The 25999-nt window shown below is 38.2% G+C and overlaps 2 protein-coding genes across 3 annotated transcripts; one reads left to right on the top strand and one right to left on the bottom strand.

The window, feature by feature from the left end:
* Positions 1-4389: 4389 nt before the first annotated feature.
* On the top strand, positions 4390-20216 carry tmem39a (transmembrane protein 39A). The gene is made up of 9 exons (XM_062424304.1): positions 4390-4642; positions 10734-10947; positions 12231-12453; positions 13197-13280; positions 13404-13558; positions 15218-15575; positions 17651-17838; positions 17930-18050; positions 18639-20216. The coding sequence occupies exons 2-9, from the start codon at positions 10835-10837 to the stop codon at positions 18876-18878; spliced, it is 1482 nt and encodes a 493-aa protein (XP_062280288.1). The 5' UTR covers positions 4390-4642; positions 10734-10834; the 3' UTR covers positions 18879-20216.
* A 139-nt stretch (positions 20217-20355) lies between these two features.
* Positions 20356-24807, bottom strand: LOC133984833 (serine protease 23-like). 2 transcript variants are annotated; one of them, XM_062424325.1, is made up of 3 exons: positions 24541-24807; positions 22667-23715; positions 20356-21461 (listed from the first exon to the last, which is right to left on the bottom strand). In XM_062424325.1, the coding sequence occupies exons 1-3, from the start codon at positions 24549-24551 to the stop codon at positions 21385-21387; spliced, it is 1137 nt and encodes a 378-aa protein (XP_062280309.1). In that variant the 5' UTR covers positions 24552-24807; the 3' UTR covers positions 20356-21384. The 2 variants fall into 2 exon arrangements, with proteins under 2 accessions (XP_062280309.1, XP_062280301.1); XM_062424317.1 differs by lacking the exon at positions 20356-21461 and having other exon boundaries at positions 21559-23715.
* Between the last annotated feature and the right edge of the window lie 1192 nt (positions 24808-25999).

The raw sequence follows: 25999 nt of genomic DNA, 5'->3' as shown, positions 1-25999 counted from the left end.
TTTTTTTAAATCGAAATATTCTGGGGGAGATATGGGCTCGAAACCTCCTTCTGTATGTGATAAATCCATAAATACTTTCCATGTAGTGCAGAGGAAATGACTCCCTCATGGCCAGTACATTACGTCTGTTACATTAGTCTGGAACTATTAAAACCAACATAATTATGAAAAAAATGCTTGTGAATTATGACATTTTAAATAATTTTTGTAAATAGTTATTTTTAATACCTCCTGGATGTCTTGAAGTTACTATAGGGTATTTATTTCCCCTATATTTTGAAGGAAAATCTTTGTACAACTGCAATGTCTGTCCTGTGTTCATAATGATAAAGTACTTTTAAACATTTGTAAAGTATTTACACACTTACATATAACAGTGAATGTGGTGTGTAAATAACTCCTTTACATAAAGTTGAAATTGTCTCGTGAGAATTGGAGAAATGTCAATAACTTTAGGCCACTTTTTAAAGTGGCCTAAAGTACAGCTTTTATTCTTGTAATGTTCAGAAACCCATTGTACCTATTCCTATGAAGAATTATAGTTAGTCTTCTTTTCCAATAATGTTTCTACAGTTGTATATTTTTGCCCTCTTTTTTAAAAACAGTGTACAGTTCATTCAGTTTGTGTTTAATAAAATTGATTATAAACTTTGTAAAAGCAACTTTATGCTGTACTTATTCCTATTTAAACTTTAACTTTTAATATGTTTTAAAACTTCCCAAACTCAGACAAGCAAGTCATATAAAAGAGTGAAGGTTTGTATTGTTTTCATCGGCTCTAAGTTATGGCCTAATGTTAAAAGAAAACGGGTCTATTTCACTATTTATTACCACTGTGAATGTGTTTAACCAATATACAATACTTTATCGATTTAAAAAAAAATTGTGTTTTGATTGTTTTTTATGTATAGCTTGCTTATTCTTGATATTCAGATCAGGATTTCATGTGTGTCTGTTATGTTTAGGAAAGTTTAGGGTTTGGAGGAGATTTCTTTAGAGGAAAAAAATGAGAAAAAACAGAAGTCGTTGAGGAATTGCTGTTTATGTACTTAAAGACACCTCAAGACATGTTCTAAGACGTAAAAATACTCTACTTTGAATAATAATTTGTGCCTGATGTGGTTTTTCCACAAAAAAAGTCTAATAAGAATTTCTTGTTTTCTTATATATACTTCTTTATGGTGCTTCTTGAGAATCCAGAATATTTGAATATACGAATAATGTTAATTTCAGAAGTTTAACTGCAGGACACAAGATGTCTCCTACTTCACTGTCCATCCTCAGTGTATGTGCACAGGAGGCTTAAACTTTCCACATCACACTTGTGTAACTTGCATACTGGACCATGATTGGCTCCAAATTTTTTGTCATGTCTCAAATCTTGTCTTAGGTTCACACTTTCCACTTTAAACAGATGAATGTAAAAACTGTCTTCTAGCATCAATCAGAGCACACATTCTGCACAGGGTTCACAATTTTTCATGCCCGTCTCAAAACAGTCACTGGTGCCCATATGAACACTGAAATAGGTTATTCTTGCCATAATTATTCCTCTTGTTCACACTGACCATTAAAAGATCCCCTTGATGCCATTTCTAAGTACTTGCATACATAGAAATGAAATTCGTTCATTTAGACAAAAAAACAGCCCACTTGCTGAATAAATTATTAAAACAAACTTTACAGCTAAAGATATGATGTTACTAAAAAAATGTTTCAGAAACATAAAGGTGATAATGCACTTACACTCTAGGCTACCACAGTCCTTTTGTGCAAAAATGCATTTAAAAGTTTATCTGAAGTTAATATGAAGCTTCAGCTGTCCAAATTAGTCAAAACAATTAGATATGTTTCAACATTACAGTCCCTCTTTTTGTAACTTTAATTCCACAGCAGCTCAACATGGAAACACTGTCCAAGGAAACACAAACAGGGAATTTGATACTAAAAACACAGAAACGCAGAAATTCATTTGACTCAAGACTGCTGAAGACTCGTTTAAGCTTCAGATAAACCTTTAAATGCAGACCATAAGAATTGAAAGAGTAAGAATCTTTATAATTTTCATAATTTTTAAATAAGTAATAAATAAATGAATGAATAAAGTGAATGAGAGAATAAGAGAACAGGTTTATTTAAAAAACTTCGTTAAAATAGATTCAAAAGACAAAAGAAAAGAAAAAACTATTTATTTATATCATTTATTATTATTTTAGTTAAAGAAATTATTTTTTCACTGCTAGTTTTAGATTTAGTCTTAGTTTTCATTAACTATAATAACCCTGCTCTAGACCAGTGTACACACGTGGACAAAATTATTGGTACCCCTCTGTTAATGAAAGCATACCACATTGGTCACTGAAATAACTTGAAACTGACAAAAGTAATAATAAATAAAAATGTACTGAAAATTAACCAATGAAAATCAGACATTGCTTTTGAATTGTGGTTCAACAGAATAATTTAAAAAAACAAACTAATTAAACAGGCCTGGACAAAAATGATGGTACCCTTAACTTAATATTTTGTTGCACAACCTTTTGAGGCAATCACTGCAATCAAACGATTTCTGTAACTGTCAATGAGACTTCTGCACATGTCAACAGGTATTTTGGCCCACTCCTCATGAGCAAACTGCTCCAGTCTCAGGTTTGAAGGGTGCCTTCTCCAGACGGCATGTTTCAGCTCCTTCCACAGATGTGGAACCGAGGATTTAGATCCGGGCTCATAGAAGGCCACTTCAGAATAGTCCAATGTCTTGCTCTTAGCCATTCTTGAGTGTTTTTAGCTGTGTGTTTTGGGTCATTATCCTGTTGGAAGACCCATGACCTGTGACTGAGACCAAGCTTTCTGACACTAGGCAGCACATTTCCCTCCAGAATGCCTTGATAGTCTTGAGATTTCATTGTACCCTGCACAGATTCAAGACACCCTGTGCCAGATGCAGCAAAGCAGCCCCAGAACATAACCAAGCCTCCTCCATGTTTCACAGTAGGGACAGTGTTCTTTTCTTGGTATGCTTCATTTTTGCGTCTGTGAACATAGAGCTGATGTGCCTTGCCAAAAAGCTACAGTTTTGTCTCATCTGTCCAAAGGACATTCTCCCAGAAGCTTTGTGGCTTGTCAATATGCATTGTGGCAAATTCCAGCCTCGCTTTTTTATGATTTGCTTTCAACAGTGGTGTCCTCCTTGGTCGTCTCCCATGAAGTCCACTTTGGCTCAAACAATGATAGATGGTGCGATCTGACACTGATGTACCTTGACCTTGGAGTTCACCTTTAATTTCTTTGGAGGTTGTTCTGGGCTCTTTGGTTACCATTCGTATCATCCGTCTCTTCAATTTGTCATCAATTTTCCTCCTGAGACCACGTCCAGGGAGGTTGGCTACAGTCCTGTGGACCTTAAACTTCTGAATAATATGTGCAACTGTAGTCACAGGAACATCAAGCTGCTTGGAGATGGTCTTATAGCCTTTACCTTTAAAATGCTTGTCTATCATTTTTATTTCTAATCTCCTGAGACAACTCTGTCCTTCGCTTCCTGTGGTCCATGTTCAGTGTGGTACACACCATGTCACCAAACAGCACAGTGACTACTTGTCACCCTTTAAATAGGCAGACTGACTGATTACAAGTTTGAAGACACCTGTAATGCTAATTAGAGGACACACCTTAGTTTAACATTTCCCTATGGTCAAATTATTTTCAATCTTTTCTAGGGGTACCATCATTTTTGTCCAGGCCTGTTTAATTAGTTTGTTTTTTAAAATTATTCTGTTGAACCACAATTCAAAAGCAATGTCTGATTTTCATTGGTTAATTTTCAGTAAATGTTTTATTTATTATTACTTTTGTCAGTTTCAAGTTCTTTCATTAACAGAGGGGTACCAACAATTTTGTCCACGTGTGTATGTGTGTGTGTTCAACTTTGTTTTTAAATGTTGTAATTACATTTAAACATAGAGTATATAGTAGTATAAACAAAGAATATACAAGCAACCAGTCATTCCAATTCATAAGTAAAAAAAAAAAAAAAAAGATAAAATAAAAAACGATATAAAGACAACATAATGATTCCTATAGAAAGAAAGAAAAATAGATAACTAAAACTAAATAACTTGTTATTTTAAAGTAAAGGCATGATTGACAGACTTCTTTAATTAAAACAATTCTGAATACATTTTGATAAACTTGTATTATTTTTTAAAAACAATATAAGGATTCAAAATAGTGCGTGTGTGTGTGTGTGTGTGTGTGTGTGTGTGTGTGTGTGTGTGTGTGTGTGTGTGTGTGTGTGCGTGTGTGCGTGCGTGCGCTTGACAAAACTGCGACTGTGCAGCGCGCTGTGATGACGTCGCGGAGAGAGGAGGTGCAGGTCTGCCACGTCGGTCTCTGTGCAACGCATTTTTACACTGTTGCTCCTCCACCAGCCCCCCCGAGGGCTAACTTTTAAAGCCGTCTTATTTCTTCTTAAATGTTTCCAGCCGGAGTGAAAGCGACCTCTCAGCATCGTCCGTGCCGTCGTAGCTCAGCCGGGACTCTTGAAGCTGGAAGGAGGAGAAATGCTCAGTGCTGTCTGCAGACACACAACTGACTGATGCATCCTCGCTCAGCTCACCCCCCCGTATGTTGTCCATGTTGTGTGAGTATAACGACGGCTTTTGCAGAGCTTTTTATACTCTAAAAACAACCTTCATTTATTTTCCGAAAGCCAGCAGCTAAGCTACAAGCGTGCATATTTAATATTTTTTAACATCTTTCTGGACGTGTGTGTGTTGAAGTTTCCGCGGTTAGCCTGATGTCATGATTCAGATAGACAGACAGGCAGGCAGGTTTAGCATGTCATAGCAAGTCTCTGCAACACAGAGAGAGAAAATACACTTCCTAAAAGTGTTCCCCCAGAAGTAACACAGGCCATGAAAACACACACCACGCAGCTGCAAATTCAAACAACCTCCCTCCTGCTTTTTTTGTTGTTTTGTTTTTGTTTTTTTGGAATATATATAAGTTGTGGTGAGCAGAAAATTGGAAACGTGTTGCATTTTCAGAGTTTACAAAATCCCTTGTTGTATAGTTGATTTCTCTACATCTCAGTTCCTGTTTTTCACTTTTGACTCAACTGTAATTTAGTTCCCTTGCTCTGTGTGTGTGTGTATGTGTTTAACTGTGTTTCCTGTGTTAAGATTCAGCTTTAATATTACACACAGTGAGACACACACACACACACACCGGCTCCATGTTTCATGAACCATATCTGCAGAAGAAGGAAATGTTGATATAGACAGTGGGTTGAATGTTATCTGGCATACTGGTTTGTGTTTCGTTTTAGGAGCCTATCACCGGCTGATGTAGTGGGGGTGGGTCTTCTCTTCTTTTTTTCAACCCACCACACAGTGATAAGATAAATTGTATTCTACTTTATAGAGTTCAATTACACCTACATTAGCTCAGAAGGGACATAAAGATCACCTCCACACACGTATTAACACATAAAAGTTCACTGCTTGCAAAAATACTGTGTGTCAGTCAGATATCAAATAAAAGTATAATATTAACATGTTACTATCCTTAAAATGGTATCTACTCTTTCTCATCCCTCAGTCTTTAAATATTCAAATATATTTCATTATGTTTTCATAATTCAGAGTAGTTGTGCGCTCACAGGCCTACATCTTAAAATCGTATTTTCAGTGAGCACGTAGAAATTTCCATTTTCTGCAGATGAGTGTGGAAACACTCTGCACATGCATCATTCTGCGCAGTGAAGCTCAAACATGAAACTGTAGGAGCAAGAAGAACAAAACCCGTCTTTGAGTGGAGGAGGACTTTAAATGATTTTATTTGTGGCCAGTGAGATTGAAGTTTGTAGAGCTGCCATGTATCAAAAATAAATTAAATTTAATGCAGACATCTGGATCTGCAGCTTTTTATATTTTCAAAATGTCTTACTGTGCAAATCAACTTGTCATATCATATCAAACTACCTAAACACTTGGATTACGTTTATCTAATATCAAATGATCAGGAATGAATGATGAATAAAATTAAATAACTTTAGTGTGTCGAACATAATAGTGCTGTGTGCATCTAATAATTAATTTAAATGTTGATTAATATGGTGGTTATTTTCTCTATTTATTAATTGATGATCTTTATTTTGTGCAAACATTGAAATCAGTTAATTAAACTAGTCTAACAGTTTTGTTGTTATTAGAGCTGCAATTATTAGTCAGTTAATTTCCAAATATTAAATTAATCATTATCTTTTTTTTTCTATCTGTCATCGTTTCATAGTTTAGAGTCTCTTTTTGTTTTTGTTTTTTTCAAACAGCAACAAAAAAAGTTAAAATTGTCTTTTTTTTTTGTCAAATGTGAATGTTTCTTTAGTCTCATATTTGAGTAAACTTAATTATGTTTAGGTTGTGGACTGTCGGTCGGGACAAAATACAACATTTGATGATGTAATCTTAGGCTTCAAGAAACAGTGATCATGATTTTTCACCATTTTATGACATTCTATAGACCAAACAACTAATTGATTAATTGACAAAATATAATAAATAATGCTAATTGCAGCCCTCATTGAAATAAAACTAACAAACGTGTAAATAAAAAGCATATGTTTGAATAAAGCATCTTTGTAATAAATTATTAATCACTTTCCACATCTAGACTATTCATTTTCAAATGTTTGAGTATGAAATAGATCATTATGTGTCCAGACCTTTTGAGAGTGAAGCATACTGAGAGCTAACCTGCTGTTTTGATGATTTGACATGTCACAGCAGGAGGAGCCCAGGTGTAAACAATAATTACATCATTAATGGCTGTGCCATCATGAGTAGAGCCATCATTAATGATATTAAGTACACCTGCAGTTTTCTTGCTATGTCAAGGTAAATGTCTGCTGTGAAAAAGGCCCTCAAATAGTGGTTATTAACAACTATTCAAACATCCGGGGATGGAGAAGAGGCTCCACTTGCAGCTTTAACAATGATGCAAATGTCACAAAGATGTTCGCTATTGAATAAATGAATGAGTGAAGACATACTGATCGTCAGTCACTTCACATAGACGTTACACAGGGTTTGTCTTTTTCTTGATATTTTTTCCTCAACATGAGCTTAAAGACAGGCTGCATATGAACAGGTCTGATGGTAGCAAATAGGTGATGGCTCTGTTTGTATTTGGGGATCGTTGAGCAATGGTGTGACAGTAGCCAGGAGTGCTGCCACTAGGAAGGGTTAGATAATCATTTTTAGTCAGTTAATGTACACACTATTGCCAGTTTATGAGTACGCCTAGTTTAATATGACAGCAATCAGTTTATACCTCAAAAAAGTTTTAATCCTCGTTTTTGTTGAAGCCGTAGAGAGGTGTCGATTTAACTTCATGGCTGTTAAGAAGGCTGAATTGAACTGCATTTATGTCTACAACTATTTATTTATTTTTATTATCGATTAATCTGTCAATTATTTTCTCAATTAACCAATTATTCGTCTGATACATAAAACATTAAAAAATAGTGAAAATGGCCACTACAATATCTTAGAGTACAAGTTGGCAATGATAAGTGTCTTATTTTGTCCAATAAACTGTCCAAAAACTGTACATGTATAATTTACGGTAAGACCATCAAAAGACGCAAATTGTCACATTGAAGAACCTGGAACCATCAAATAATTGTCATTTTGTTTCTTAAAAATTACCTAAATAGTCATCAAAGTAGGGGACGATTGATTTTCTTTTGATCAAGCAATCAATTAATCGACTAATTGTTGCCGCTCTAACTGCGTTAAACTATAAAATGTGTCTCTCATATTTTATCCACTTCCATTTATATCAGTGAGGTTAGACTAAATATTACAAACACCTCTCAGTATAACACATACAGTTAGACGGCCTCCAAAATAACTGTAAACTTGAATCAGCACCACTCCAAACCAGTATCAACAACACTTTATTATGACTTTCATTATCATCCAGTGTCAAATAATCTACAATTACGGTTTAATTCAGCAGAAAATAATTCAGCAGTTATTTTCTTGTGTAATTGTTTAGCCTACAAAAATCACAAATTTCATCAGTTTTAATGTTCATATTTGTGACACGCCAGCGTAAAATTGTGTAAGGATTGATGTCTTTCATTCATGATATACCAGTAGACCATAAAGTCTGGAAACAGGGGAGCAGAGCTCGCCTGGTTATGTTCAACAGTAACAAAATCCGGCAACCAATTATTTTAAAGTTCATTAATTCATACTTTATATCTTGTTTGTTTAATCTGCATAAAAAAGTGCAAAAAAAAACAACAGTTTGTGGGCTTGTAGGTTATATATCAGACAGTTTCTTGGCCAGTAACAGCCACTTCCTGCCGTTGCGTGAGGTTGCCAGGCAACCAGGAGGAGGATCCAGGAAGTCACTGCACCCGGCCAAAAAATAGATGTGCAGATATAGTCTGGCTTGTTGTTCCCCTCTGTTCCCAGACTTTATGCTAAGCTAAGCATCTGCGCTCTCTAACCTCATATTGAACAGACAGCTGAGGACGGCATCAGTCTTATCATCCAAGTCTTGTCAAGAATTTTTCCTAAAATGCCAAACGTGTATTTTACCGTCCTCTGTGCTGTTCCTTTGTGTTGATGGCAGCTGTATCCAGGACGGGTTGGCTCATTTTCATTTACTTTTGAAAGGGGAACTTATCACTTTTTTCACACTGTCCGATAACACTGCGGTCACTGCAAAAAGATAAAAAAAACTCTAATATTGATATAATATTCATGGTATCCGACTCAACAAAGAAACTGCCACATCAAAAATTTAAGTCATTTTTTAAATTTAGTTGTGACTTTTCTGATCTTAATGAATTATTGCTATTTGATTATCTTTCTGCCTTGCGCAGTGTTTTACTGTTGTAATTTTCTCAGTGCCAGATTGTGAGCAAATAATACACAATGTGTGTACACCTGATATAAAACTTGACGGGGCAGTGTTGGCTTCAAGAGGTTTTATTTTCTGATCTGTTGAGTCCTCTTATGTTTCGTTGGTTAAAAACATTTCTTCATCTGGATTGTCGATAACAATTATCTTAACCCACAAGGCTAGAGAAAAAAAAAGTCCAAATTCTCCAATTCCAGCCCCTGAAAAGTACTCATGTTCTGGTTTGTTAAATCTTCTATGATGGTCAACTAGACTTAGTCTCATTAGACTTTTGGGAACAGTGATTGACATTTTCCACCATTTTCTGACATTTTCTGAAATTTTCTGAACCAAGCAACTAATCGATTTAATTGAGAAAATGTCAATAATTAATGATTAATCAATATTGAAAAGAATAGATATATAATAAATTAGTTGCAGCCTAAATTTACTTTATCCCTGTTGCCTGAACGACATACCGGCAGCTAACAGGAGCCGTCCAATCTTTCTAAGGCTGCAGCAAACTAATTTTCATGATCAAATAATGTATTGATTTTCTTTATACTATGTAATGTCAGAAAATTAACATTTTCTAAAGTTCAAAATAATGGTTTCAAATTGCTGTTGCTTTTACAAAAAAACCTGTCTAAAACCCCAAAGACATTAAAATAACAATGATGTAAAGTTAAAAGATTCAACATTTAGTAATTTCTTGATATTTGAGGCTTACAGTTGATCTCAGCGTTCTCAACAATAACAAAGCAGAGAGATAAGCAGCAAATCGTCACAGATCAGAAACTGAAACCACAGAGTATTTGACGGTTTTTGCAGCAACGATGTTACGATGAAATTGTTTAATCTTTAATTTCAAACACTCAAGTTTCGCTCACAGATTTGGTGCTTGTTCTGTTTACAGTGTGTTTTTGAAATAAAAGCCACCTCCACTAACATCACAAATAATCCACTTTTATGAAGAAAAAAAACACTGATATACTAAAAAACAAGCAGAAGACCATTTCATCCAGCAAATGCCACATTTTTCAGGACAGTATTTCTTCTTGAAGTTTGAAGTTTTTATTTTGCACAATAATAAGACAAAAAGATAAAGAAATAACAACAAAAGAAAGGTGCAAGGTAGCGGCAAAAACAAGTAACTTCTTCGGCTATCATCTATTAAATCACATGACGAGGTATGTCAGGATATGGTTGGCTCACCACCATTGCTGAGTAATTTCCTGGGGGAACCCCTGTCAGCTTTTGTGAGGGTCAAAATGAACCACTGATATTGTCTAATGTCAGTCACGTGTCACTCACCTGATGTAGGTTTGATAAAGAATTATCAAAGCAGCACCAAACTGACTATTGGTTAGTCTTTGAATTTGTCTCTGCTTCTGTAAGCCTCTGTTACTGATCACACCGCTATTATCAACATAACATACGTGATGCATGTTTCACAGTACAGCCGATCCTTATGCTAGAGAAAACAGCTGATTTTACACTAAACCAATTTGACCTAGTATTGTATCTGACAGATATTATGGCTTGTACAATTAAGAAAAAGCAAACAGAACATTGAAGAACTGGAGCAGCAGTGCTCTGATAGTCCTTATATACTTTCACTTCTGTTTACTTATTACTTGCACAGTGTAAAGTAAATACCACGGGGCAGATCTGGCTCTGGGGTGCTTGGCTTTAGGTGTGTGAATGTCGATTAAGCCTCAGGTTTGTTGTTTTTTCACTTTTTCGTTTCAACCTTAATTATGTCCTTTCTTTTTTTTTTTTTATAACTCACTCTTGTCTGTTTGTTTCCTTTGCAGTGGCCTTGGTGTATATGGTGGCTCATTGAAGAGAAAGGGAGAAGTCCCAGCAGCTGTTGGTTGGTGGGCAGCATCCGTGGTTGCCGCGGTAACTGGCGACCATGCCAGGGGGTCGCAGGGGTCCCAGCAGACAGCAGCTAAGTCGCTCTGCTCTGCCATCCCTGCAGACTCTGGTAGGAGGCAACCTCGGCAATGGTACAGGCCTCAGGAACAGGTAAACACACACACACACACACACACAGGGTTGTATTACTCAGAGCATCATGGACAAACTGTACAGATCTAGTGTTGTCTGTCTACTAGAGCATTTTTTTACCCGTCATCCTGACTTGAAATGTTTTTATCTTCTAACCCACAATTTCACAGTTTGTCGACCGACCCCAATTTTACACAATAGATGTTATCTATCGTGTGACAGTAAGGATCTTTGTTTCTCAGTCAGATGGAAATTATTTCAAAAACTATTCAAACATGAGTCAAAATATACAGCAGTATTTTCAGCCTTCATTCATCATTTACTTGCCTTTACACTCTGCCTTTACACACTGCATACCATATTAAACTACTAAATAAACTACAGTTACAGTACTTAAATATAATATTATAATGAAATGAATAGTTAGCTGATAGCAGTTAGTTAAACGGTTACAATAGAAAAACACTCGCCTCACCTCACCTACATACGTCACACATACTCGCCCAGGAGAGAGGTCTGGATGGATGGGCGAGTGTGTGCGACGTACGTGAGATTTTTTCTTTTCATGTCTGTAAGAGGGAGAGAGTAAGAGGAGCGAAACCCCAAAGCCAGTGTCACGGTAGTGGCTTATAAAGAAATTACATGACAATTTGTACTCAATATTCACAATATAGTCATTTACCACATCCATGTAGAGCAAGCTGCGATACATCAAGTATACATCGAGTATATGCTAGAGCTTCTCATTGTGAGAATTTGCTGCTTCCTCCGGTTTTATATAATTGTAAACTGAATATTTGTGGGTTTTGGACTGTTGGTCAGACCAAATTAAAATGATCTCAAGTTGCAGCCTTTATTCAAACATGTCCCCTTGTGAAACATAACATGGACTACAAATGTGGGCACAAACTAACGTCTCAAATTTCAGAACTGTTTAAATGCATATTTTCACTGCACAAGACAACATATGGAGGGATTTTGAACAAATAAATATATACTGGTATATTATCATAATACTTGATGATATCGTCTTAGAGCTTGCAGTATATAAGTGATATGAGAAATAAACATTTCACTCATTTATTTAAACTGCTCTTATAATTTGGTTTGAGTTCTGTATAAATGAATAAAATATATATTTTTTAATTTGATTACATTTAAAAAATATATATATATATACACATATTATAAGTGTAATTTAACTGATGCTTTGAGACACAAACATTGTTTTTAAACACACACTGCTTCTCAGAGGTATGTGTCTGAATGTTTGTATTCTCTTTGTGTGTGTCGCCTTTCAGGAGCAGTAACTCAGTGGGTCTGTCTGCCCCACCTCTCTCGGCCCTAATTACCCCGGAGCCGGTCCGTCACTCAAGAATCCCTGAGCTGCCGTTGGACAGCAGCCTGCTGTTTGAGTTCCTGCTCTTTCTTTATTTGCTGGTGGCCTTGTTTGTCCAGTATATAAACATCTACAGGACGGTCTGGTGGTACCCATACAGCCACCCTGCTGCCTCTACCTCGCTTGTAAGAACACAGCACACTTTACACACACTGCTTCACCTGTTGACTTTGTGATCATTGCTTCCTCTCTCTTAACTTAAAATGTCTGATTCCCAACACTTAATTTGTAGATTCAATATAAGAATACAGGGCTCATCATCCAACTAAACTTGAATTTATTAGTATTGAAATATTGAAAACTTTGTGAAATCAGATCTTAAAAATTGCATCTGGAGTTTAAACACTATGTAGCTTAACACTTTATTTGTTTCACTTTGATTTACTGCTGTGTAATTGGTAGATTATTTTTCTTTTCACTTTCATTTATGTCTTTCCTTTCTCTTAACTACATTGAACATAACCTTTTGCAACAGGAAAAACAGCAGCCTTGAGGTTTTAGGGGAAAACAAATCGGGGTTAAAACCAACCTCCACTTTTGAAGTCTGGGGGTTTTTAACGGAAAATGACAAATGCCAAAAAGGATCAACTTTACCCTGAAATTTGTTTTGGCAAAAGTAACAGATTGTGCAGGTGATGTTTGATGTTTTATGATGATCTCCTGAGATTTGAAAACAGAAACATTGATTCAGCCAGTGCATAAACAAGTGGTCATTTATCTATTTAGAGTTCATAACATGACAGATATTTTATTTGGCATGTTTAGTTTTTACTTCAAATTGTGCTGAAATATTAAAATGTCTTCATGGAAAACTAATGATATCCTTTTTTCTCCTCTTTGTGTGCATTAATCTGCTGTGTGCCTGCAGAACTTTCATCTAATGGATTACCACCTGGCTATCTTTATCACAGTCATGTTGGCCAGGAGGCTTGTTTGGACTATAGTTTCAGAGGTAAACACCCAGAACTAAACATTTATTATACTGTGGAATTTTTTTTCCCCTGAGCGTTTTTAGCACATTTAGTCCCATGGGACTCAAATCTAACTGAGTTATTCTATTGTCTGTCTCATCAAGGTGTCTCAGAGCAGCGGGAGATCGCTTGTCCGCTATGTGGTTCTGATCGCAGCAAGACTCAGCCTGCTCACTATGTGTGGCTGGGTGCTCTGCTGGACACTGGTCAACCTCTGCAAGAACCACTCTGTACTCAACCTGCTGTTCCTGGGATACCCGTGAGTCTTTCATAACCCCCCAGCTTCACACTCAAAAGGAGCAAACTAGTTAATACAAATAGCCATCAGGCCGCATTTAAAGGCAAGTGTCTTTATCTGTTTTGAATGGATTGAAAATGGTGCAAAGCGCCTGCCATCACAGAGAGGGTCGAGCTGCAATGAATCGAACAGATAGGGATAACGGTTGACACTTTAACACAGACTCTCCTCAAAGGCATTCATAGTGTCGCACTTACTTGTACTCACAAAATGTGAAATAGTAAGCAAAAACAGTTAAAAGTTCAAATTCTTCTTTTCCCACCTTTTGTCACCACACTTAGCCATCTGATGCATGAAGTGGACGTAAATGTCAGATTGTCAGTTTCCAAGGTGTGAATCAAACTGGTGCCATTTTTAAATGTAATTTGTGACCTTACAATATGTGTAAAAAAACATTTTTACGCATAGTAACCGCATTAAGACGATACTCTCATTGTCACCGTTGTCAGATTAAATACTTAACCAGGCCATCTTTGTGGAACTTAAGCCAGAACTGGGGCAGTAAAGTAAAGTCAGTAAAGATTTCTTTATGGGGGTTTTTTGTCTGCATGTGCTGACAAAAGTTAAGGAATGGATCTGATGGAAACAAGTCCAAACACAAACTCAGCCATCGCATCAGCAATGATGGAAATTCACGTCTATTGTGAAATGTGTTTATCGTTTTTTTTTTCCTTTAGGCCACCACACATCTCTCTAGACATTAACCTGATTTTCAACCAAGTGATGTAGCTGTTGCACTTTAGCTATAAAGTGGTTATACTAAGCATGTTTTTCTACTAATGGAAGTAGAATTTCTGGACCCACAATCCCTTTATGTCTCACCATTTTAAATATGCATGATGCTTTCACATTAGGGCTGGGTGATATTACTTAATATCAATATCACGATTAATTGAAGCTTTTACCTCGATTACGATTAATGAACGATTATTTTTTATTGTTATTATTTTTATTAAGTCTTTTTTTTATGCTCAACTATTAAAGTTGGAATATTGTGTGGCATTTGTAAACGCCTGTGACAGCGACAGTTACTTTGTGGAAGCACTAGTTGTAGGCTGCCTGTCAGTCTCCCTCTTTTTTTGCGCTATGCACTCTTCATATTGGGTAACGTGATTGTGCTGCAAATGATTGAACAAATTGGCGGTGTTACCTTGGCTCGCTGAAATAGTTTTTCTGCAGTACTTGCACTTGACTTCTTTCTGTTCAATGTCGTCTGCACTGAACCCAAAATGTGTCCAAACAACGGACACTGCATTCTGTTTCGGTACAAGCTGCTCGAGTTGATTTGTTGGCTCGGTGTTTGTGCTCCTCTTCTCAATGTCAGCAGCATCAGCTTCGCTCATGGCTCCGCTTTGAGTGAACGCAGACTAGATGGATGGGGCGGAGTCACGTGGCTTACACAGCGTATTTTTTTTATTTATTTATTTTTTTTCCCCAAGGGGACAGCACGGGGAAAGTAATAACCGAAATAACCGACATGAGTAAGATTACGCCGGTTTTGGTATATTTTCGGTTAATTGCCCAGCCCTATTTCACATCATACAACTAATATTAATCCTGCTATCGTTTAACAAAACTCTTGATGCTCTGTTCTCACTCACTGTCCTCCCTCCATCCTAGATTTGGCGTGTACGTTCCGCTCTGCTGTTTCCACCAGGAGGGGGGGAAGAGCCAAACGGCACCGGCTGATTGCGATTACCCAGCAGAACACCAGCAGACTGACCTAACAGAGACCCCGTTCTTTCGACCACGTGACTTCCTCTTCCTGTTAAGAGAGAACCTCAGAGAGCAGTTTTCCAGTGCCCCACACATGCCTACCCACACATGCCCACCACACACACACACTCACACACCGGAGCTGATTCGAGCGGAGGTGGAGGAGCTGAAGAGCGACTTCAATCGACGAATCAAGGAAGTGCTGTTCAACTCACTGTTCAGTGCTTACTACGTAGCCTTCTTGCCTCTCTGCTTCGTAAAGGTTGGTAACTGTCACTCCAGTTGCTTTTAGGGCTGCAACTAACGATTATTTCCATTATTGATTAATCTGACAGTTGCTAATTTAAGTAACTACTTTTTTTTCAGTTAACCGAAGGACTATATTTGGATTATAAAATGATCTGTCTTGTTCTGACTGAACAGTCGAAACCCAAAGATATTCAGTTTACTGTCATAGAGCACTAAAGAAAACCAGAAAATATTCACATTTGAGAAGCTTGTATAAGACAATTTCGAAATTTGATTTATAAAAATGACTTTAAAGAAATAGTTGGCAACTAATCGACTAATTGTTGCTCTATTTGCATTTTTTCTTAATTTCAGTGTTGATGTGCGGATTGAGATGAAGCGTTATGAAAACCTTTAACTCAGGGGACTTATTGTGTGCTCATTTTAAAGCCCTTAGAAACATGGCTTAAAATGTAGGCATATAAGATGATGATACACTAAAAAGTTTTCCATGTCAGTTTAGAAGGAGTACATCTCAAGTTTCTTATTTGATATTTTTCCAACCCTTGCTTGAACCAGAAGTAATTTCTGGTCCGCCATTTTGAAGGCTGTCTCAAAGCTCTTATTTCTGCCTTGAGGAGTGAGGAGGGGTCTCTGAGGATCCATGAGTGATACATGAGAGCAGCCGTCATGGAAGTCTTTACCAGCCGACACACCCCCTAATTGGAAAGCAGCTGATCTGATACATGACAACATCAATGAGTGGAGACAGATTAAACTCAACTGTATTACTCTCCATATTTTATCAGTTTTCTGTGTGACCATCTAGTTCATCATAGGTATGATCAACAAAAGAACCACCATAAACAGCTTTCTAATTTATTAGAAATATTTTTCCTTTCATGATCTGTTATTAGCCTCCCATTAACTTTTATTATGGATAAAATTATATTAAGGAAGAGTCTGTCTGTCAGCAAGAAACACATTTTAAACACATTTATATTTTGCATAATTTGTAGTTATTTCCATTCAGTTAAACTTGAGGCTGAAAATAATTTGATAATAATATAAATCCATCCTGCCAGTAGAAACTGTTCATGCCTCTGAGCAGAACACAAAATAAATACAAAATACAGGTTTTTATTCATGTGCAGGTGTTTGTCAAACAGGTAACAGGCTGCAGAGAGAAAACACTACTGCTCTGGCAGTTATAACTGTGTATCTTTATCAGTGTGCACAGTGCACATGTGTGCAGACACAAACTCCATCTAAATTATCTACAGCTGTTAGAGGCGACTGACAACTGATCCAGCTGTGATCAGCGACAGCTGTCATCAGACTTCACTTCACATGATGCCTCGGAAGAAAGGACATTGCATTTCACTAAAAACATATTTCCTCTCTCCTCACATAGTTTCCTTGAATCTCTCTATGCATACTCGGTGTGAGGGACGCAAGGAAAAGGCACAATGAGGGAAACATGGATGCAATTAATTAGTTGCTCGGGTTAACACCAACTGAGCACTCGCTGTAGCACCAGCTCCCAGCAAGCTCTAGCTCCAGCTCAGTGGAAAAGGGGTATAAGAGACCTGAGATGTACCCAGAGTGATAATATGTGTGGTCACAGCTTGTTTTCTCTGCCCCCCAGTGTCCAAAATTGTTATTGCAGGTTGTAGTGTTTCTCCATAACATCAAAGATTTATGACTAAGTATTCAACAACCAAATTTGGGGGAAAAACATTGCTTGGTTCTATTTAGTAAGAGAATACTGAAAACTCACCTAATCAGGTCTGATAAGATCGACGATAGCCTGGCAGCATGAGCACACAACCCTACAGCTGTCATCAGATTTTATATAAATGTTGCTAAAATCCTGATTGTTGCACAGAAATGTGTGATTACGTTTTTTCCAGCTGAGTGTGGCCCACCTGTGAGAACAGGCAAAAAAAAGTTGTGAAAAAAATGTCTCATACTAAATAATGAAAGCATTGGTAAAACATTGTTTTTTCATGTCGGACTCCATCGCTCACAGCAAGAAACGGATGAGAAAATCATTTTTTTAGGGCCTTTAAGGCAAATTTACCTTTTCTTGTCATTTGTTTTTCACAGAGTACTCAGTACTATGACATGCGCTGGTCATGTGAGCATCTGATAATGGTGTGGATCAATGCATTTGTGATGCTGATGAGCCAGCTGCTGCCCCCCAGCTACTGTGACCTGCTTCATCGCTCGGCGGCTCACCTGGGTCGCTGGCAGAAATTGGAGCATGGCTCATACAGCAATGCACCACAGCATGTGTGAGTGGCTCTTTGTGTACACATTAGTACACAAACAAAAAGTACTTTATTAATGGTTTATGTGTAACTGTTATGTCAATGCTTTTTATAGGTGGTCAGAAAGTACCATTTGGCCTCAGGGGGTGTTGGTACGACACAGTCGAAGTCTGTATAAGGCAGTTGGACCCTATAATGTCGCTCTGCCCTCTGATGTTTCACATGCAAGGTTTTATGTGAGTATCTGTACTTTATATTGTAGTGATAGTAAATAATTCACTTAGAGTTGAACAATATAGGACACCTTTATAGTATAATACAATCCAGGACAACAAAACTGCAAATGCGCTTAGCAAAGCTCGGGAGACTTAGCAGCTCACATTAATGGTTACTTTTTTGATGCTCATTCTCTCACACTCACTACTCACACACATTACGCACTGCCTTATTCCTTAAAAGGAGCTACGCTACCAAGATTGTCCTAGGCAATGACACAGGTTTCATTTCGCGTTTCAGAACAATGCTGCACAGAGGTCCCCAAATGCTATTTATTTCCAAATTAATGGATATTTGGTATTATTTTTGCTTTAATAAAATATATCTTTAGCCCGATAGGGGTTCTCATTAGCCAAGAAACCCATCAGGTCTTGTACAGGCCACTAGGGGAGACACTAAAATGTATTGTGTTTTGTATATAAATGTAATGTGTTATATTGTATTTTATTGTCACCTCTGTGTATATTACATTTTTCAATCTTTGACCTTCTAAATGCTCTGTAATGCTTTTTTACTTTTCTGATCTTCTCTTGCTGTCTTTGTTCCAGTTCCTGTTCCACAAGCCATTGCGGATCCTGAACCTGCTGATCTGGATCGAGTCCAGTGTGGTTCTATACCAGTTATACTCTCTGCTGCGCTCTGAGCGCTGGAACCACACTCTCTCTCTGGGCCTTATTCTCTTCTGCAACTACTATGTCCTTTTTAAACTGCTCCGAGACCGCATTGTGCTGGGCAAAGCCTACTCCTACCCCGTCTCCTCCAATAGTTTGGGGCTTAAGTCGCAGTAAATGTTCTGCACAACGAGACCTTACCTACGAACTCTGGATGTGGAGGGGAGATGGGTGGAGGTCTGGTGTAATAGAACACCAGCAGGTTGTTTAGCGCTCACACTTGGAGGTTAAGAGACTTGAACTCATAATAATCGTGTTTTGATACGGTTCTATTTTTAATGCAATGTTTATATATACCTATTTAAAAGAATATTTTTATTTTGTATACTATTTCGAGTTACGCCGGGCATTACCACGCTGACGGCATTAGCATGTTGTGTTATGTTGTTGCTAGGCGACAGGAAAGTCAGGGAATGCCAGGAGGTGACTTTCACCAAAGATATTATAAGTGCACGTGGCCAATCGCAGAGCAGACTCGGCCTCTGACAGTCAACACAACAAGCAAGTCAGAGCAATTGAAGGAGGAGTTGTGTCCGAGATCCTGAAACCTGATTGGTCGGTATTCTATTTCAGTCCTGAGGCTCTCAAAGCTTAAATCAGAAATCAGTTAAACAGATTCAGCTGTTTGGGGCAGAAGGGCAATTTGAACATTTCAGCATTTCTGTAGCAAAAACAGTCGTCACAGCTCTTAACAATTTCTTTATGTTTTTTTTCATCAATGATTTTAAAGCAAAACACATTTTGCACACGTTTGGTGTACAGTTAGATGATAAGATAGATACCAATCTCATATTTGTCCATCAAATATAAAGCCACAACCAGCAGCTGGTTAACACAACATCAAGTAGAGATAAACTTACCTTCAAACTGACTTAAGGTCAGTCTGTAGGAAAAAACACCTTAGGTACTCTCATCCACTGCCTCTTCAGAGAGGCAGAGCCTCTGCTGTATTCATTCAACTTGTTACTACTTCACATGCTACTCTGTTGACAGTTACAGCACCAGTCTTTACAAACTTACAAGTGAGAGGGTGTTGGCTGGAGGACAGAGAGATGCTGTAGGTATCCATCAACTCAAAGTACACCCAAAAATGTCAACAAACCATGGGTGTTTCTTCACCTTATCGTACAGCCCTGCCCACCCTGGCTGTAGATACATACAAAGTGTAACGTTTGAAGGGCTGCTGCTGTAGCCAGGTGATTTTTTTTTCTGTAACAACTGATGTCTAACCACACTCTGACATGCTGAAATCCTCTTGCCATTATATAGCGTATGACTCATTTGTGTTCCTAAATGTCATCCAGTCAGTGTTTATTTTATTGCCTTTTTGGTGCCTGAATAGTTAAAACCCACAATGAAATTAGGATGATATTACATCAGGTTCATCTTTTTGTGGACTGGATACAGATAACAGAACAAATGTGGCTAATAAAGTTTTGTTTTGGTACGTCCCAGGATCCAACTTTTCTCCCATTGTAAATGTGTTATTTTCAACATGCCTTCATATGGATGTGACAGCAAAGGATGTTTAATAGTATCATTTTCATGAGAAATGATTGCTAAATCAAAGGGTGATGAAGGTGGAGGGAAAAACTATGTGTCACCAACAGTTCATGTATTTTCAGTTACCAGAAGTGTGTTGCAAACAGGTTGCCTCACATGTTGCTTACTTTTTGATTCACACTTGGCACACACCCTCTTTTGTTGTTTCCTCTGAATTACGTCTCCTCTCCTACACCAACTCTGATGTGCAGTCAGTGCATAACTTTGGGCAATATTAAGGATTAGTGTCAGGGCACGATTAACGGTCCAGCATGCAGATAGATCAATGCAAGTTTTTTATAAGGAGGTGAAACATCATTTGAAAATCTGAAAATCAGTGTCTCCTGTGCTGTTCTGAATTTCACACTGACTTCAGTCAAGTTTCAGGTTGAGTGTAGATGAGGTGGAGGAATGTACTTTGTGATGAACCAGTGTGCATGTTTGGATTAGCGGTGCTGCTCTGTGCCTCAGTATCTTGAATTCTTGTACTCATTCACATTTGTCTGCAAACCTAGCTCATTGGTGCTTATGTTCTGTTAGCGCACAGTTGGTCATTTTCCACTTGAATGTAGCAACATTTTATTTCAAGTGGCTTGAATTGGCATGTTTTTGTCATTTGTAGCACTGGCCTTCAGTTGAGCACCATCACTGAAATATTCATTTCAATGGGTGTCACTTTTGACTTGCCCTGATCTCAATAATATAAAATTTAGAGATATTTTCTATTACTTGCTTTAAATTTTGCTTATTTGTCAGTTCTCACTTGAATGTTAAGTCTTTGCTTAAATAACTCAGTCTGTCTGCCTTTGTTGGTTTGGTGAAACTTACACAATCATCCCTAAAGAGCAAAAATGAGCAAATAAATTTGGAAAGTTTTTAGATTTGCCTGAAGTGTACTCGATCCTCCCCCAGCCTACATTATTCTCTGAGACAAGACAAAAGTAAAATTGATGCTGATAATATCAGTATAAGTCCCATTTATTATAAAAGTTGCAGGATTTGTTTTCTATGTGCCATATCCCAGGATGCTGTTGTGGTGTCTTGGTTGAACTTTCGGTGGGATGTGTCAGTGCTGGAGAAGTCAGGAGCTGGTCCTCATATTTCGGCTTTTTACAGTATTCATTTTCCCCACAGCATTTCTAAAATGCTTTTTGACATCTGAAATAAAAAATGGTGTTTAAATCAAAATAGTGGTTTTATTTGTGTGTATAAAATATTGTGCAAAAGCAGACTGAGAAGAAAATGACACTGTTGCTTATTTCAAAGCATATATTTCATTAAATTTGTCTTCAACTTGAAACAAATAATGCAATTGCACAGAAGTTAATCAAGGAGAAGGTAAAAAGTGCATATGGAGGAGGCCTAGGCTATGTTGGCATAAATGCTCATTGCAGACACCTGCAATGTTTTATCATTCCCACCAGAGGGCGCTAAGCATTAAAGTAACATTCAACTAAATGTTCAATTGAAGAAGTAATTGCAGCCTTGGCAAAACTAGTCTGTTGTCCTTCAACACCAGTCTGTGTAACAAATGGAATAGTTTGCAAAAAACGGTTTTAATTTAGCTGACATAATACATCATGCTTGTAGGTAACTAATGTGTCCACTGAGAGGAGATACATGATGATGTGGACAAACAATTGGCACCTTTGGTAGCTGACTTGTACATTCATCCACAAAAATCATTATCAGTAGGAAAAAGTTCTTCAAGAGTTATAACAGTGCAATCTTCAGTATTAGCACAATAGAAAGGCTATAATGTATAATGAAACTGTTCTCCCAATCCTGCTCCTTGGGGCTTGGTCCAAGGAGATCTGAAAACATCTGTCCTTGTTCCGGATTTGAGGGATTTCCAGATAACTTCATGTTCCAAGACGCAGATAAACTTGTCTCTGCTCTGCAAAAACCACTTAACCCATATGTTTCCCCAGTTAACATGAATGTTATCATGCTTTAGAAATGTGTAGGTGAAGATGCAAAACTGTGTAAATGAACACACTTGACCTGTTTTATATAATATGGTGTCATTACTGGATTTGTTTCTGTAAGATCTGTATTTACATTACTTCTGTGAATGGGAGCAACACAAAATTTAAACATTTATGTTGTGTTATGTCATAAGAAGCAGGTTGAAAAATGTTGATTCTTGCAGCCTCAGTATTCCAATAGGATATATGAGGCTCCTGCTTCACTCCTGTGTCACGTTAACTCTCCACCTTTTCCTCACCCTTCCCGGCAGTCCACAAAGTTACCTTTTATCCAGTAGCAGATCTGAGCATATTTGAGAGGCGTGATTCTTACTGCTACATTAAATTCCTGAGATGCTCCTTGTCGCTCTACCCACTGATGCCCAGAAAACACACCTATCACCTTTCGCTCCCAGCGCCGGCGCCGCCCATCCCACATCCGGGCATAGACTCCTGACCCGCTGGCACCAGGCTGAGCGTCACAGTGCTGGTACAGCAGGTCTGATGTTTCCTCACCTGCCTGACAGAACCGATACACCAGCTTGCCGGGGCGGTCATTGTCAAATCCTGAGAAATGGACTCGATGACCAGGCAACATCTGAGCTGGAGGGCTGACACCCAGCTTCATGTGGCGGCGTTTGTGGGGTTTCTTGAGTTCAAGCAGAGCGTAGTCATAGTCCATCCCAATGTCATTGGCATTCCCTTTAATCCAACCTTTGGGAACATGGGTGCGCTTGGCTCTGATCCACTGGAACTTCATTTTGTCATTGGTTGGCGGGGCGTAAGGAGCGGGGCCACCTTCAACATGATTGGTGAAGTTGGAGGGGTAAAGGGTAGACGACTGTGCTTCTCGCTGCTTGGGTTTTAAGAACCCAACACGAAGCTTCTGGGCTCCTTTCACATAGTTTTTACCATCATGAACACAATGAGCAGCTGTGAGAACATGGCGGTCCCCCACCAAGGTACCAGTGCACCCAGTGGACAGTTTGACAGCCACTGAGAAAGGATATTTAAGCAGGTAGTTCTGCCCTGCAATGCTAAAACGCCCATCATGACCAAAGATCTGTCGCTTTCGTCTGACGTGTGACTGCTCGGCCTTCCCAGACGACCCCAAGGAGTAAGCCGGACTAGTGTTAGAACTGGGGTTGTAGCCATAGATCCCAATTGCGGTCTCTGTAAGTTGACCATCAGAGTGGAGTGTCTCGTAGGCCAGAAGACCACGCAGATCCCAGTAGCTCAGGTGAGGGGCTCTCTTGTGGCATTCTGGGTCACAGGATGAGGTGACATCCAGGCGGGCTGGAGACAGGAAGTGAGGGGCAGGCCGACCCTCCGTGTGCTGTGGGAGGACCACAGGAACGCGCTGGAGAATCCACTGTGGGCGTACGGATGAGGAGAAGATAGAGGGAAGGAAGAGGACAAGCAGGAGGGGAAGGATGGTGGCAAACCTGTGGATGTACAGGAGGACAGATCAGGTGAGCTACTGTACCAGGAAGATGGAGCGTGATTCTGTGGGGTGCTTGACCCACCACTGGTTGACCCAATATTTCTGCACCAGCGGTTCTATTTAATGTCACCAAGTGTCTGCAAGAAAAACATCCTCATTCCTTAAACTAGCATCATAGATTTTTATTTACACGAACGGGAGTTGAGGCAGGGCATTTCAACTTGAGGAATTTATATCTGCGCTGGAATTTGGCAGCTGTTGACTTGCACTGTTTTAATGCTGTGAATATAACAGACAGGGCAAAGATCAGGCCTTACTGGGCTCTGATGGAAAATTCCTAAAGTGGCCTGAGCGATTGGCTTTAAGCCTGCAAGAGTGGTTAAATAACATTTTGCTGCTAGGATATGTCTATATGTGTAAGGGGTAAATCATGGCATAGTTTTGTATCACACAAACTGACACCTTCCTCTGAAACAATGGGACTAGCTACTGTGCTGTCATGGAGAGTAATGGGAAAATTGATCATATTAAATACATAATAATCATAATCATGATAATAATAATAATCTTCACAGTCTAATGTTAAAATCTGCATCCTGCAACTCGTGAAGCATGTCCTGTCTTTATTTCAGAGGGAATAAATAATAACAATCGTCTACCCATCGTTTTTATTTTAGCACTGCATCACTGAAATGTTAAATCTGCGGTTAATGTTTATGTATCCATTTTATAACGTTTTCCAATGCAAGTTTTGTGTAAAGTCAATGATTCCTGTAACCGCAGACTCTTCCATTACGCACATGCAAACATGACAGAGGTGACTTACCGGGAGCGCATGGTTCGGCTTCTGCAGGTGAGCCGTTGGCTGAACACGGAGGAAACCCCCCTCTGGAAGAACAGGCAGAAGTTGCGATGGGGGTATATTGTAACACTACTGCTACTAAAAAGAGCGGTCTCATTCACAGCTCTTCTCTCAGAAACTGACGACTTTATTTAATCCGTGACAGTTCGTGCAAAAGCAGCAGCCGGGACAGCATCGGAGCTGGATCATGGTGCGCCGCTGAAGGAGGTGGTCTCCTGTCTGTCTGCCTGAGCGCACAGTGTCACATCTGCCTACGACGATATGAAGAGATATCCGACCCCAACGCGATCATATGACACATCATTGCTGCTGGTAACCAATTTACTGCTGTTCATTATGTCAGTGGTTCTCAAAGTGAGGCTAGGGGACCCCCAGGGGTCCCAGGGAGTCCCAAGCAAAAAAGGGGAATAATTTATTTTCACTCTAATCCCATCCATAAGTAAAACAATTACATTATGTATGACTATTTTTTTTTTTATTTTTTTTTTTACAATTTCTAATAAAGCATCTAAAATCAGAAATCTTATTGGATTGGGGTCCTGGGTCCAGCGTCTTATTTGTGTCAGTTTTGGGGTTCCTGACGTGAAAAAGTTTGAGAACAACTGCATTATGTCTTCTTTGTGGCTCACTTTTCTTTGGTTCAATAAGGGTAATGATAATTACATTTATTGAACATTTATTTCCACTGTGTGATGAGTTTCAATACACTTCCACTTTACTGAAGTGTTAAATCAGGGCTGCACAATGATTTCATCTTTTGTGAATTAATTTTAATCGATTATTTTCTGTATACATTTTCTTAAAACAATGACACACCCATGCATGTTCCCAGAGAGCAAAATTACAATCTGCTTTATTTTACTTACTTAACCCTGTAAAGGCTGAACCATCAAATAAAAAATTCGAATTCTTTCAAACTTTTATTGTTTATTGGACCTTGTGACAAGTAATTAAAAAATGTAATTAAAAATGTATTAAATAAGACTTTTGCACCTAGGAGGGTTTTTTTTTTCATTTTTAAACACACAAAAACAAACTGAATACAACATTTTTTAAGGACCTGCATGAAGCTCATATCACCACCTTCAAACTTTTTTTATGCATGATAATAATACATAAGGCATTGAAATGCAATAAAAATGAAAATTGACAGATTTACAGTTGAAAGACCTTCTATACCTGCTGTATCTAATTTGATACACACATTTTCAACATGAATTTACCATAAAATAAGCTACACAATATTTAGTCATTCAACATTGCATTTGTTTATCTGTGTATTACATGTATCTGATTGTATATATCAGGTTTTTCAGGAAAAAGATATGATCACACTGATAATTTAGTATGTGCCTTAGATAAATGTATCAAATATGATTCACCTGGCATCACAGGGTTAAAAAACATTTTCTACCCACTCAAA

Source organism: Scomber scombrus, chromosome 1 (assembly GCF_963691925.1).
Source record: "Scomber scombrus chromosome 1, fScoSco1.1, whole genome shotgun sequence".
In the NCBI taxonomy this organism is placed as follows: Eukaryota; Metazoa; Chordata; class Actinopteri; order Scombriformes; family Scombridae; genus Scomber; species Scomber scombrus.
The sequence above is the reverse complement of the archived record's forward strand: the minus strand, read 5'-3'. Positions and strand labels throughout refer to the sequence as shown.